Source organism: Amphiprion ocellaris, chromosome 15 (genome assembly GCF_022539595.1).
Source record: "Amphiprion ocellaris isolate individual 3 ecotype Okinawa chromosome 15, ASM2253959v1, whole genome shotgun sequence".
NCBI lineage: Eukaryota > Metazoa > Chordata > Actinopteri > Pomacentridae > Amphiprion > Amphiprion ocellaris.
In genome coordinates, this window is record NC_072780.1 from 34,221,831 (window position 1) to 34,236,192 (window position 14,362).

The following is a 14,362-nucleotide window of genomic DNA, read 5'->3' on the forward strand; positions in this document are numbered from 1 at the left end:
CAGGCAGCGTCGGCTCGCTGCCCAAAGCAGCCGCTGAGTTATTTCCTGCTCCACCCAGCAGCCTTCAGACAGAGAACGAGTCAGAGCAGCAGAAACATCTCAGTCACATCAGACCAGCAGCACATCAGGAGGCTGGAGCTGAAGGATCTGATTCTCTCCATTCTGCTGCTAACAACATGACGGAGAAGCAGCCTGCAGGATGACGAACCACAGCTGGATCTGAAGTCTTCCAGCTGCTGCAGGAGGTGAGATGTTCTGACTTTATGTTGACATATTTCACACTGCAAAAACTCAAACTCTTACCAAGTCTGTTTGTCTTGTTTTTAGTCAAATGTCTCATCTCACTTGATTTAAGATAAATTCACTTAACAAGAGACAATTCATCAGATGGAGGGACTTGTTTTAAGACAATGCATCTGAAATATCTTGATAAGTCAAACAATCTGGAAATTATCTTGTTTTGAGTTGAATTTTACAAGAAAACTCAAAATAAGTTTAATACATCTCAAATTAGGAGGTTACATGAAAGCAAAAATCTACTTTTGACTGAAAAATAGCTTTTTTTTTTAAAAAAAATTTTTTTTTAGCATATCTGGCTTATTTTAAGACACCTAAACTTGACAATCTTGGTAAAATAGAGGTTAAAATAAGTTTTCCCAGCTAATTTTAAGATGTCAATATTCTAAATATCACATCTTAGTTCAAGAAATCTTACCAAGTCATTTTTCACTTGTTCTATTGGCAGATTTTTTCACTTATTTCAAGGTAAAAGTTCCTTGAAATAAGTTTTTTTTCTTGTTTTGAGAGGAGCATTTTTCCAGTACAGTTTCATGTCATTCTTGCACATGACATGATAAAAATAATTATAATAATCTGTCACATCTTCACATTTTATGTCTCCAAGAGCCTCTTCTACAAATATCAGGCGTTAACTCTGCTGCCAGGCAATAAACCGGTTTATTAGTCGGCTCTGAACTTTCCTGACGACACCACAGACCATAAAAGTGTTTCTCAGAGCAGCCTAGTGTCATTAACACTCTGAATCCTGATGGTTTCCTTTCTCTCTTTCTCTGACTGACAGCAGCTTCCTCTCCGTTAGCTGGACTACCGTAAAATAACAAGTCTTATTTCCAGCGGTTTCAGGTTCCATCTTCTGACTTAAACGGGATTATGTGAGCAGGAAGCGTGGGAGGGTATTTTATAGTCCACATAAACGCCACAGCTGCTGCAGCTGCTGCAGTTGTTGGCCTGGTCTGGACGCTAGGTGTTAAATCTGTCTGACCCAGTCTGCGGCTGCAGAAGATGGACATTTGTCTGCCTCTGGGATTCGTATTGCTGCTTCCAAACTTCACCACAAAGTGCCAGTCAGGGAGTTGTGTGCAGCTCAGATATATTTATGTATTTCTATATGTATACAGCTCATTGTGGAAGTGAGAAAACAGAGCTGGACTCTGTGTGATTCTGCTGCCGTCTGTAATTAAGACCTAAAAATGTTATTCTCTCAAAACAAACGAGGAAACCTGTGGAGGCACTTTGTTTCCAGACTTTTCCCGAAATAGGGTTTGGATCTGACATTTGATTTGACAATTAAACTTAGATTGGAAAAACAAGTCAAGTATAAATAGTAGAGTATGTATAAGGATTATTATAGAACTGGAGGATGTTTTACATCCAATAATTCACATATTAAACCCTAAAACATCAGCAGTGTGTAAATGTTCTTGTCCTGAGACCAAATCTATAAAAACTAGGAGAAAAGAATGTTTAAAATATTTTAAATCCCAAATAAGTCTGGAGTTCCCCTAAAATGCCATTTTTCTCTTGTCCTCCCCCCTGATGACCAAACTGGATCTCTGATAAAACAGTTAGAATCTCATTTAAATCTACTTTTCTGGTTTTATTTTTCCATTCATGTCTCTGTAATTGTGGGAACATTTTTTAATCAACATAATATTTTGAATAATAATTATTATTCATGGAACGTTTCCCACAACACGTTAGCAGAATCTGTTGATGTTTTTGTCGTTTGTGTCTTATTTTTGTCATTTTGTGTCTTGTTTTTGTCATTTTCTGTCTCATTTTTGTCATTTTGTGTCTTGTTTTTGTCGTTTTGTGTCTTATTTTTGTCATTTTGTGTCTTGTTTTTGTCATTTTCTGTCTCATTTTTGTCGTTTTGTGTCTTGTTTTTGTCATTTTGTGTCTGTTGATGTTTTTGTCGTTTGTGTCTTATTTTTGTCATTTTGTGTCTTGTTTTTGTCATTTTCTGTCTCATTTTTGTCATTTTGTGTCTTGTTTTTGTCGTTTTGTGTCTTATTTTTGTCATTTTGTGTCTTGTTTTTGTCATTTTCTGTCTCATTTTTGTCGTTTTGTGTCTTGTTTTTGTCATTTTGTGTCTTGTTTTTGTCATTTTGTGTCTTGTTTATGTCGTTTCCATCATCAACAGTGTTCCTACAGAATGTGTAGAGCAAAGCTATGTCCTCTCTTCTATTTTCCATCTTTTCATCCCATTGTCAGCCTTGATTGAATGTCTCCCTCCAGCTCATATTATCAGGATCAGACTAATTCTTTGGACTGTTTTCCATCAGTCAGTTTGTCCTCTTGGTCAGCAGTAACAGCAGCTAAATATCTAGCTTCTACTGCTGAGAAAAAGATCACATTAGCATGGATTAGAGTAGAGTTAGCAAACAGTACAGAAAACATGGAAGAAGAAGCTGAGCCCATCAACACCTATCATTCAGGTCATTATGCTAACTTTAGCTACCTCTTCCTTCATATTTAGCACACAGACATGAGAGTGGTATCATTTTTCACACTTATTTCTCAGCAAGAAAACTAATTTTCACAGAATGTCTTGATAATTTCTTCAAGGATCCAGATAAGAGAGAAAAACAGGTGGAATCTGCGGTGCAATAAATGCTGAATAAAGCCTGAGAGTTGTTAGGTTTGAAGGCTGAGGTAAAGACTAGTCTTTAATTAGCTAAAAACAAACACTGCTTGACTTGAGCAGAACTGAAAGCTAAATTGCCCACTTATGTAGTTAAGGTCTGGGGGCTGCTAATGGAGGGTGCAGATGGAGCTGGGTTAAATGCTGAACAGAAGGCAGCGCTGGTTCAGACCCACCGGTTACCATGAGTCAGTCCACCCACCGGGGCAGCTCCGACTCTGATTTACCCCAAAACAAACAGAAGAAAGCCTCTGAGAGCCGGCCGGGCCTGCCAGGAGTCACTGGGATAAGGATCAGGGCGGGAGGCCGACCCGAGCCCCAGCGGCAGTGATTGGAGCTGGGCACGACTGGGCCGGTCCCTGGAGAGAACCGGCAGAAAGAAAAACACTCGGCTCCCACGCACATTGTTGTTGTAATGACAGGGAATGTGAGGGGGTGAAGATATCAGTCACCATGTTTACATCCAGATTTACTGTAACCGTGGGACCATCTGGGACTCGGTTCAGACCAAATCCTCCCACTGGAGCTAAATCCGACCCGCTAGACCTCCTAAAGGCTCAGTTCAGCCAAATAACACCAGAATATGGCCGTTTGTCAAACATTCTAATCTATAAAGGTTAGCTGATCCTGACCAAGATCTTTTCTTTTCATGCAAATACAGTCACTAGTTCAAATGTTTGTTGCTGTTGGCTTAGTTTCACATCAAGATTAAACACTGAGCGTAAAGACTTGAGGATCTTTCCAGAACTGGAGGACATTTGGGCTTCAAAATGTGTGAAAAATCAACCTTTCTGCTCCATATTGATCAATAATAGGTATTGATGGGCTCAGCTTCTTCTTCCATGTTTTCTGTGCTGTTTGCTAACTCTACTCTAATCCATGCTAATGTGATCTTTTTCTCAGCAGTAGAAGCTAGATATTTAGCTGCTGTTACTGCTGACCAAGAGGACAAACTGACTGATGGAAAACAGTCCAAAGAATTAGTCTGATCCTGATAATATGAGCTGGAGGGAGACATTCAATCAAGGCTGACAATGGGATGAAAAGATGGAAAATAGAAGAGAGGACATAGCTTTGCTCTACACATTCTGTAGGAACACTGTTGATGATGGAAACGACAAAAACGACAGGAAACAACAAAAATGAGACACAAAATGACAAAAATGAGACACAAAATGACAAAAACAAGACACAAAACGACAAAAACAAGACACAAAATGACAAAAACAAGACAGAAAATGGCAAAAACAACAAAAACAAGACACAAAAGACAAAATCAAGACACAAAATGACAAATACAAGACAGAAAATGACAAAACAAGACACAAAAGACAAAATCAAGACACAAAATGACAAAAACAAGACATGACAGAAACGAAGTAGAAAATACCAAAACAAGACACAAAACAACAAACGCAAGACACAAAACAATAAAAACAAGACATAAAATGACAAAAGCAAGACACAAAACAATAAAAACAAGACATAAAGTGACAAAAGCAAGACACAAAACGACAAAAATGAGACACAAAAGATAAAAACAAGACATGACAGAAACGAGGTAGAAAAAACCAAAACAAGACACAAAACAACAAACGCAAGACATAAAATGACAAAAACATCATCAACAGGTTATGCGAACACGTTCCATGCATAACAATTATTATTAAAATATTATGCTGATTAAAAGATGTTGACACCACTCTTATGTCTGTATGCTAAATATGAAGGAAGAAGCATCTTAGCGGAGCATAAAGTCACAACATTTAGATTAAAGACATTAAACTTACATTAGCATAAATACAATAAACTGAGATTATGATAAAGACAGAAAACTAGATTAGCATAAAGACTTGAGGTCTTCTGTTGCATCAGCTGCAGTTTCACACGAGAATCCAACATGTCACTTTTTCTGTGGGAAGTAAACCTCAAATCCGGAAAGGATCCCGGTCAGACCCTGATGTCATAAATATAAACTTCCCTATGGGGCCTCACGATGACATCCTCACCTCCGGCTGAAAGTAAAACACTCATGAGGAACATGATGTCCTCGACTGCTGACCTCTGACACTGGTTAGATCACAGCAAAGATGGGTGGTGCTCTGGAGAAACTCATTATTTTCAGGCTTTGTGCATTTTCTGGGATGAGCTCAGGCTGTAGAGGTGACAGTTTGGTCCTTACTGGAGGTTCAGATAACTCACGGTCTGCATGTGTTTTTCTGACAGGATCTGCCTGGACTGGTACTTACAGATTTAAAGGAGATGGTGGATGTCTGAACCCCCGCTGAAGCAGGATGGAGCCGGTTAAACGAGACATGGAGCTGCTCAGTAACAGCATGGCGACCTACGCTCACATCAGTGGTAAAACCTCAGCATGTCTGGAGCTGTGGTTCTCAACATGAGGCCCAGAGACCCTCAGCGAGTCATGAGATGGATGTACAGGGCCACGGGAGGGTTAACAGTGTGGGAAATGAGACAGAACACTGCAAAAACTCTAAATCCTACCAAGTCTATTTGTCTTATTTTTAGTCAAAATGTCTCATCCCACTTGATTTAAGATAAATTCAGTGAACTCTCGTGTCGTCCTGTGGTTCAAACTGACCTGTTTTAAAATTTGAAAATGTGGAAAAAAATATATTTTCACAGTGAAACTTCTGATGTCCACATTTTCAACATTTTTGGAAAATCTTTGAACATTTTTTGGTGGAAAAAAAAGAAATGTTAAAAATGTTTAAGAACATTCACATAAAAATCAACCAAAATCCAGCAAATTTCACTGGATTTTGGTTGATTTTTTTGTGAATGTTCTTAAAGTAAATATCAGAAGTTTTACTGATATTTATGGAATCACTTTAGATATTCTTAGGATTTTTGGGAAGATTTTTACTCATTTTTTGAAAATATTTACAAGAATTTTCTTGCCATTTTTTAAAATAAAACTTTTAAGGGAAACTTTTTAGGAATTATTGGATTTTTTTCCTGAAGGTTTTGCAAATTTTCAGAAATTTGGGAAATTTTTCTGCTGAATTTTTGGATTTTTTTTCAGATAAGGAAATTTTTTTTTGGTGCCTGTAAATGAAGACAACAGGAGGGTTAAGGCATTTTAAATATCTAGTTAAGTCAAACAATCTTGAAATGATCTTGTTTTGAGTTATATTTTACAAGAAAACTCTAAAGAAGTGTAATACATCTTAAATTAGGAGGTTACATGAAAGCAAAACTCTATTTTTGAGTGAAAAACTATTATTTTTTAGCATGTCTGGCTTATTTTAGGACACCTAAGCTTGACAATCCTGGTAAAATAGAGCTTAAAATAAGTTTTCTCAGCGAATGTTAAGACCTTAATATTCTAAATATCATATCTTATTTCAAGAAATCTTACCAAACCATTTTTCACTCGTTCTACTGGCAGATTTTTCACTTATTTCAAGGTACAAGTTCCTTGAAATAAGTTTTTTCTTGTTTTGAGAGAAGCATTTTTTCCACTGTTAAATAATTGTTCTCTGATGGTTTCTATAAATACCGTGTAGTTTCTCATCTCTGGAAACATTCAACAGAGCTAGAGGTGAAGACTCATCATGTATGTTCATGAAAATATATATGTAAACACAAGCAGCCGGTTAGCTTAGCTTAGCATGGAGACTGGAAACAGAGGGAAACAGCTAGCATAGCTCCATTCAAAGGTTAGTTCAATTCAATAAACACTAAAATCTATTAAATGAAAGTTAGCTGATGCTGACCAAGATCTTTTCTTTTATGTAAGTAGTCATTAGTTCAAATAGTTATGGAGAAGCACTTGTTGCTAGCTTAGCTTAGCATAAATACTCAGCACTTAGGTTAGCATAAATACATGAAACTTAAATTAGCATAAAGACTAAAAACTTAGGTTAGCATAAAGACTTGGAAGCTACGTTGCTGAAATGTGGTGCAGTAGAACTTTGAAGTGCCATGAAATGGAAATACAGACTTCAAATTTGTACTTCACTAATTTTTTTTGTACTTTGTGTGCAGCCAACCCGGAGAGCTTCGCCCTCTACTTCATGATGGGCGTCTGCTTCGGCCTCTTCATGGCGTTGTGCCTCCTGGTGGCCGGAATCGCCTGCAGGACTCGCCGCCATATTAGACCTCCACCTTCCCCGGAGAGGAGGCAGCTGAAGGAGTCCAGCGAGGAGGAGGAGGAGGAGGAGGAAGAGGAGGAAGAGGAAGATGAGGAGGAGAGTGTTGCTGAGGAGGACGGGGTGGAGGTGGAGGTCCATAAAGCCTCCACGGTTCCTCTGGGCAGCAGCCAATCCAGCGGCACTCTGAGGAGCGTCAACGTGTTCGCGTCGGCCGAGGAGCTGGAGAAGGCCAGACGTCTGGAGGAGAGGGAGCGAATCGTCCGGGAGATCTGGAGGAACGGGCAGCCGGACATCCTGGTGACCGGAACCGGAACCATCGGACGTGTTCATTACCACTAACAGATGCTCGCACCTGAACGGATTGTAGAGGGCGATAGAAACATGCTGCACCTTTAACGTGCTGAGGCACAAAGACACCAAGATTAAAACTGAAGGACAGAACACTGTGGTGATGGAAAAACTGCAGTAAACCTCCTGTCGAAATAATAAAACTGTGTATCTCATTTAAACCTTTATATCATATGGAAGTTTTTTATGTTAAGAGAAAAGACCAAATAGTCTGCTCTATGCTCCATCAAGTACAAAAACTTTTTGTACTCTTCCTAAATAAACTATGATCAGAACCTCCAAGTCTGAGGCCATGGCTCTCTGATGGAAACTGGTGGATTGGTCCCTCTGGGTTGGGGAGGAGTTGCTTCCCCAAGTGAAGGAGTTCAAGTATGTCAGGATCTTGTTCAGGAGTGATGGGAACATGGAGCTAGAGATGGACAGGAGGATTGGTGCAGCGTCAGCAGTAATGAAGGCGTTGTACTGAACCGTCGTGGTGAAGATTTGACTCAATTTACCATCCATCTACGTTCCAACCCTCACCTATGGTCATGAGCTCTGGGTAGTGACTCAAAGAATGAGATCGTGGATCCAAGCATCTGAAATGAGCTTCCTCTGTAGAGTGTCTGGGCTCAGCCTTTAGGTACATGTCCACTAGATCCGGAAATTTCCTGCATCCGATTCATTGTCTTTGTGAAATGCACTGCATTGCATGCTGGTCTGGTTGCGGTGCGTTTCCAGCTGTAATCTGGTGCGTCTCCCTGAAGCTTATTTTTATAAAGTTGACTCAATTTCTACTTTATCTAAATTTGATGCGGCGTGCGGAAATCCGACGCATCACGAAACTCTCACCAAACATCCAAACCAGCGGTTATTGAACTAAAACCAGGACATATTCAGCAGCTTATTTCTCCTCTGAAATGCTTTCAGAAATACTTTTCACTGAAGTGTTTTCAAAATAAAAGAGAAAGTTTGCGGTCAAGCTTCCATGTTGGTCCGACTCATCTGACGGACTGAAGGTCTGAAGGGTTGTCATGTGACCTCCTAGTGGCCCGCTAGCGACTGCCCACCAAGCAGGTGATTTTCAGATGCAGCACATTTGGATGTGAGAAAAACAGATCTAGTGGACATGTAGCCTTAGAGATAGAGGAGAAGCTCAGACATCTGAAGGGAGCTCGGAGTAGAGCTGCTGATCCTTCACCTCTAAAGGAACCAGCTGAGGTAGTTTGGACATATGATGCCTTGGAGGTTTTCCACCTGGGAGGAGACCCCGGGGTAGACCCAGAACTCACTGGAGGGATTATATATCTCATCTGGCCTGGGAACACCTCGGGATCCACCAGGAAGAGCTGGTATGTGTTGCTGAGAGAAGGAATGTCTGAAATGACCTGCTTCATCTGCTGCCTCCATGACCCCGGATAAGAGGAAGAAGATGGATGGATGGATGGATGATGGATGGATGGATGATGGATGGATGATGGGTGGATGGATGGATGATGATGGATGGATGGATGATGGATGGTTGGATGATGGATGGATGGATGACGGATGGTTGGATGATGGATGGATGGATGGATGATGGATGGTTGGATGATGGATGGATGGATGGTTGGATGATGGATGGATGGATGATGGATGGATGGATGACGGATGGTTGGATGATGGATGGATGATGGATGGATGGATGATGGATGGTTGGATGATGGATGGATGGATGGTTGGATGATGGATGGATGGATGGATGGATGGATGGATGGATGGATGGATGGATGGATGATGGGTGGATGGATGGATGGATGGATTATGAAATAATCACTACAGACAAAAAACATGATAATACAGCCAGTACACCTTTAAATACTCAAATACATCTTTAGAATGAAGAAATGTTCATATGTTGTGCTTCCTCATTTACAGCACATAGATAAGATTGGTGTTATAAATAATCTGAACAGGTTGTGTGAATTTACCTGTGGATTAAAACCCCACAAACAAATGACATAAATACAGCTGTACCTGAGAATGATCAACATCAAGGCGACCCTGCAGCGTTATTAATTATAGAGATTAACCCGACTAATTTAAAAGCTCTGATTCTACAAAATATATGAATGCAAACTCAAATTTATATATAGACCAATAAAGTTTTTGTGTTTAAACAGAAGCATCAAGGCAGAAAATGGTTTTAAAAATACCGTTGTAAAGAAACAAAGAACAGAACTCCAGAAATTTAATTACTGGAATAAGATAGAAAAAAATCAGGGTTATATTATTTGTTTTGTTGGCATTTTTTATTTACTTGTGTCATTATTGTCATTTATTTATTTAGTCTTGGACACTTTTGGTCAACATTTTTTGTTGTATTACAGGATGTTTGGCTTTGTCTGTGTTCTTTTTCAATGTGAAGAATTAAAAGTTAAACCATTTTGTGATTTAGTTTTTATGAAACGTGGAATAAAGTCACACTTTTAAGCTTAGATTTGGTTATTTGTCCCGACACAACCGCAGGTCGAACATGATGAAAGCTGAGAGTCTTAAGATCCTTTTGGTTTTTACAGTTTCTGATAAATAAAAGGTTCTACTAAGAACTTCTGGAGGGTTGAGTGCTTCAGCAGGTAAAGTTTTTACAAACAAAAAACTCCATTTAACTCAGAATCACCGCCTCTATGCTGAAGACACCCAGCTCTTCCTGTCGTTCCCCAGACGACCACATGGATCTCATGTCTTGCAGATATCTGGATGAAAACACGCCACCTCCACCTCTCCCAGACTGAGCTCCTCGTCATCCCAGGAAGTCCCTCTAGATGAGAAGAAACCAACATCCAGCTGGAACCAACTTAACTCAAACCGACAAAGTCTGACAGAAACCTGGGTGTCATAGATGTTATTTGAGAATTTTGTGCCATTTTGTGAAGGTTTTAAGACCATCTGGAGAAGTCTGAGGAAAGTTGCACAATCTGAACATTTTTAAGTCATTTTGGACAAACTGAAACAGAAACACATCCAGGGAACCAATGATTGTTTCTGGGACTCTTAACTGTTCACACTAGGACACATCCCATAATACTGATGATCACAGTTTGTTACAGAGAATTGATTGGATCAATCTTGAGTCATTTTTGGCAACTTTCAAGTGATTTTGGATCTTTTTTGAGTGCGTTTTTATCTTTAAGTCTTAAGGAGGGGTTTTGAATATTATCGGACAGTTTTTTTAAAAGAAATGTGCAAGATTTGATTAACGTACGAATTGAGTCATTTTACAAATATTCTGAGTAATGTTAGACGAGTTTATATCATTTTGGTTTAGTTGAGTCATTCTGAAAAAGGTTTTGAGGCATTTTGAACCATTTTCAGGTAAATCAGATAATAAATGGGTCATTTTGGACAAATTTCATTTTGGTAAAGTTGTTATCATTCCTCAAAGTTTCTCGGTTATTCACTGAACACCTTTAACCCTCCTGTTGTCCTCATTTACAGGCACCAAAAATATTGTCTTAAAAAAAATCCAAAAATTCCCCAAATTTCTGAAAATTTGCAAAACCTTCAGGAAGAAAATTCCAACAATTCCTTAAAAGTTTCCCTTTAAAGTTTTATTTTAAAAAAAATCCCCCAAATTTGGCAAGAAAATTCTTGGAAATATGAATAAAAATCTTCCCAAAAATCCTAAAAATATTTAAAATGATGATATATATATCAGTAAAACTTCTGATTTACATTCACATATAAATCAACCAAAATCCAGCGAAATTCACTGGATTTTGGTTGATTTTTATGTGAATGTTCTTAAACCTTTTTTTCCACCAAAAAATGTTCAAAAATGTGTCCATTTTGTTTCGTGTCGTTTGTCTGATTTTTGTCATTTTGTGTCTAATTTTTGTTTTTGTCTGACTTTTGTCATTTCTCTCATGTTTTGTCATTTTGTCTTGTTTTTGTCATGTCGTTTTTTTGTCTTTTTTTGTCATGTTTTCTCATGTTTCTTAAGAACATTTACATAAAAATCAACCAAAATCCAGCGAAATTCGCTGGATTTTGGTTGATTTTTTTTGTGAATGTTCCTAAGAAACATTTTTAACATTTTTTCCACTAGAAAATGTTCAAAGATTTCCCAAAAATGTTGAAAATGTGGACATCAGAAGTTTCACTGTGAAAATATTTTTTTTTCCACATTTTCAAACTTTATAACGGGTCAATTTGACCTGCAGGACGACATGAGGGTTAAGAATTCGAGTTCCAATCAGCAGATTCGTGAAGACTGATGTTTGTTCACCTCAGAAACCCTCCAGGATCTCCCACCTTGTTTCCTCCAACAGTAAAGACGTTGATCTCGGCTATGAAAGAGGCTTTCACCTCCTCTACTGTAGCTTTTACCTCTGCACAGCTTCCTCAGTGGATCCCAGGAGAACTTCTATTTTGTGCTGCTGGATTTTCCTCCTGCGGCGGTGAAAAGCTCGATTGTGTTGCAGCCGGAGAGTTCGTGTTCATTGAGTTTTCAGAGGATGAATCAGAGATTGTTTCAGAGAAAACAGGAGCTGATGATTCAGAATCATTCTGTTCAGTCTCAAAAACATCCTTTAAAACACGATTTTATCCGAAGCAGGATGTTTAACTAATGACGAGTTTCAGACGTTCACACTCCTGATCAAAATCTGAAGACTGGCTGAAAAATTTAAAGAATTCGGAAGAATTTCACACTGTTGCATCTCAAGAAGGTTCTAAGTAGAGCTTCAACCTTTTAAAGGTATTTTAGGTTTATTTGACAGATTTTTTTTTTTTTTAACTTTTTGCTTGTTTTATTCCAGGAGACATGAAGTTTTAAGTTTTCAGCAGGTATAAAATGTGATTTTGTTTTTAGTTGATATTGAGATGCTTTACAACTGAAACAACTTAATTTATTGGTACTTGTGGTGCTAAAATCTCATAAATGAGAAACGAAAGTTTACAGATTTGTCATAAGAGAAACAAAAGCAGGAAATGAAGGCAACAAACATGTGCACGTATAAAGGGAATAATCTTTGTTTGTCCAGAAAAAATGCCCAAAATGTTCTGACTCAAGCCCCAAAAATGAGATTTGATGCTTTTCTTTGATCTTTATGACAAGGATCTTTTGAGTTTTGGACGCTCGGTTCAATTAAAAAAAAAAAAAAAAAAAAACACAATTTAAAGGCAACACCGACCATAGAAACGGTAAAAACAGGTTTTAAATACTAGTTTCTGGCTTTAGAAAGAACTAAAAAAATAAAATCTACAATTTTCCATTTAAATCCCTTCATCCAAACTGCTCCAGTTCTTGTTTTCTTTATGTTTTTCTATTGTGCAGCAGAAGTCAGTAGAAATGAACAGATGTTTCAAACCACAGAAATGCCCTGAATCAAAGAAAAATTTATTGAAAATTAAAAGACAGGTACTTGAAAGCTCTTGAGAACAGTAAAAAAGTGTTGAGATGAAACAGAAAAGTCCATGCAGTATGTACAGTTAAAGTGGGACGAAGCAGCTCAGAGCCAACCAGAAATATACACCAGAACGTTCTCACAATGTTTCTCTGTTCAGAACATTAAAACTGCAGGATCACAATAATTTAGATCTGATGTCTATACATGTACGGGTTAAAAATCTAAACAGATAGCTGATATGAGGCAGAAAAGCTTCGAGTCTGAAGAACATCCAGGAGATTTGGAGCCAAATTATGAGAATCAATGACACGTTTGGTTGATTTTTAACTGAAAACAGAAATAAAACTTCACAACGTCTTCATCTCCTGACAGGAGAGATGAAGGAGAACGTCCAGGGAACTGAAAGGGAACGTGTTGCTGCTGACTGGTCCCGTGGAGAGAGAACATGCAGTAAATCTCCAGACCAACAGGTGAACTAAAGGTTCTTCCACACATCACAGAAACATCACAGAAATATTCTTCTTATTTTCTTCTAAGGCACAAACGCTTCTCGTATTTAGTGACAGAAAATGAACTCGCCTCTCTAACTCCTCCCACACAGACACCAAAGTGAACATTAGAACCGTTACAGACGAGGAGGAGCAGAATGAAGCCTTACTGCTTGCTGTCTCCAGCGTTCTTCAGCTCTTTGTGCTCCACCTCCATGCCGTCGTCTCCCAGCTCTCCCTCCTCTCCTCCCTGGAACATGTCGTGGGTCCACTTGGGGCTGCTGCCTCCTTTCCGGTAAACGAAACGTCCACGGCGAGTCGGGAACGATCCTCGGCCTCGACCTCGACTATCCACCCAGGTCTTCTCTCCGTCGCGGTCATCGTGCTGAAGAGGCGTTCACCGGGAAGAAGAAAACAACTTTAAACATGCTGGTCGAATGCAGGAACACCAGGGGTCCGTTTCACGAAGCAGCTTCAACAAACTCTGAGTTTAACCCTGAACTCTGAGTTGATCTACTCTGAGATAGAAAACTCTGAGTTTTCGGTTTCACAACGGCTGATCTGAGTTGGTTAAATCAACTCGGAGTAGTTTCACCCGGAGTTAAGCGCGTGCACCACAACTCTGAAAAGCCAGTATCAATGGAGCGCCGATTCGACGAGTCACCATGGCAACGGGGAAGCGGAGGACTACAGCGTTTGAATTGGAAATCTTAATGCGCTTATATAGCGAGTTTGAACACATTTTTAGAAAGAAGTGCAACACCTGCAGCTGCAAAAGAGAGGAAGACGGTGTGGGAGAACATTGCTGCCTGGGTCAATGTGTAAGTTTAAATCACAATAATATTACAGGAAAACTGAATAGTAGCCTATTAAGTTATTTCATTTAGGTGCAGTCCTGCAGGGGAGAAGAGCATGACTGTGGTTGGTAATGTTGTAAATGTAAGGATGGATTAGGTTGGATGTAGATTATGGACTGTGACATGAAACGGTACCACTCTAAAAGATACGTGTCGAGAAATGCGAGAACATCTATGCGCGGTCTGATAACAATCTCCTGACGAATATTTAATTCTCTGTGCAGTAATTCTGCTCCTT

At 39.1% G+C, this 14,362-nt stretch overlaps 2 protein-coding genes across 2 annotated transcripts in view; one reads left to right on the forward strand and one right to left on the reverse strand.

Moving 5' to 3' along the window:
• Positions 1 to 90: 90 nt before the first annotated feature.
• On the forward strand, positions 91 to 9,866 carry eva1bb (eva-1 homolog Bb (C. elegans)). The gene is made up of 3 exons (XM_023271320.3): positions 91 to 245; positions 5,171 to 5,305; positions 6,956 to 9,866. Exons 2-3 carry the CDS (start codon positions 5,239 to 5,241, stop codon positions 7,399 to 7,401), a joined length of 513 nt encoding a protein of 170 aa, XP_023127088.1. The 5' UTR covers positions 91 to 245; positions 5,171 to 5,238; the 3' UTR covers positions 7,402 to 9,866.
• Positions 9,867 to 12,748: 2,882 nt separating this feature from the next.
• The window catches only part of thrap3b (thyroid hormone receptor associated protein 3b), a 29,230-nt gene continuing 27,616 nt past the window's right edge, over positions 12,749 to 14,362 (reverse strand). The window contains exon 11 of the mRNA XM_055017989.1: positions 12,749 to 13,652. Coding sequence (XP_054873964.1) covers positions 13,434 to 13,652 — 219 coding nt within the window. The 3' untranslated portion in view covers positions 12,749 to 13,433. The remainder of the gene's footprint in view (positions 13,653 to 14,362) is intronic.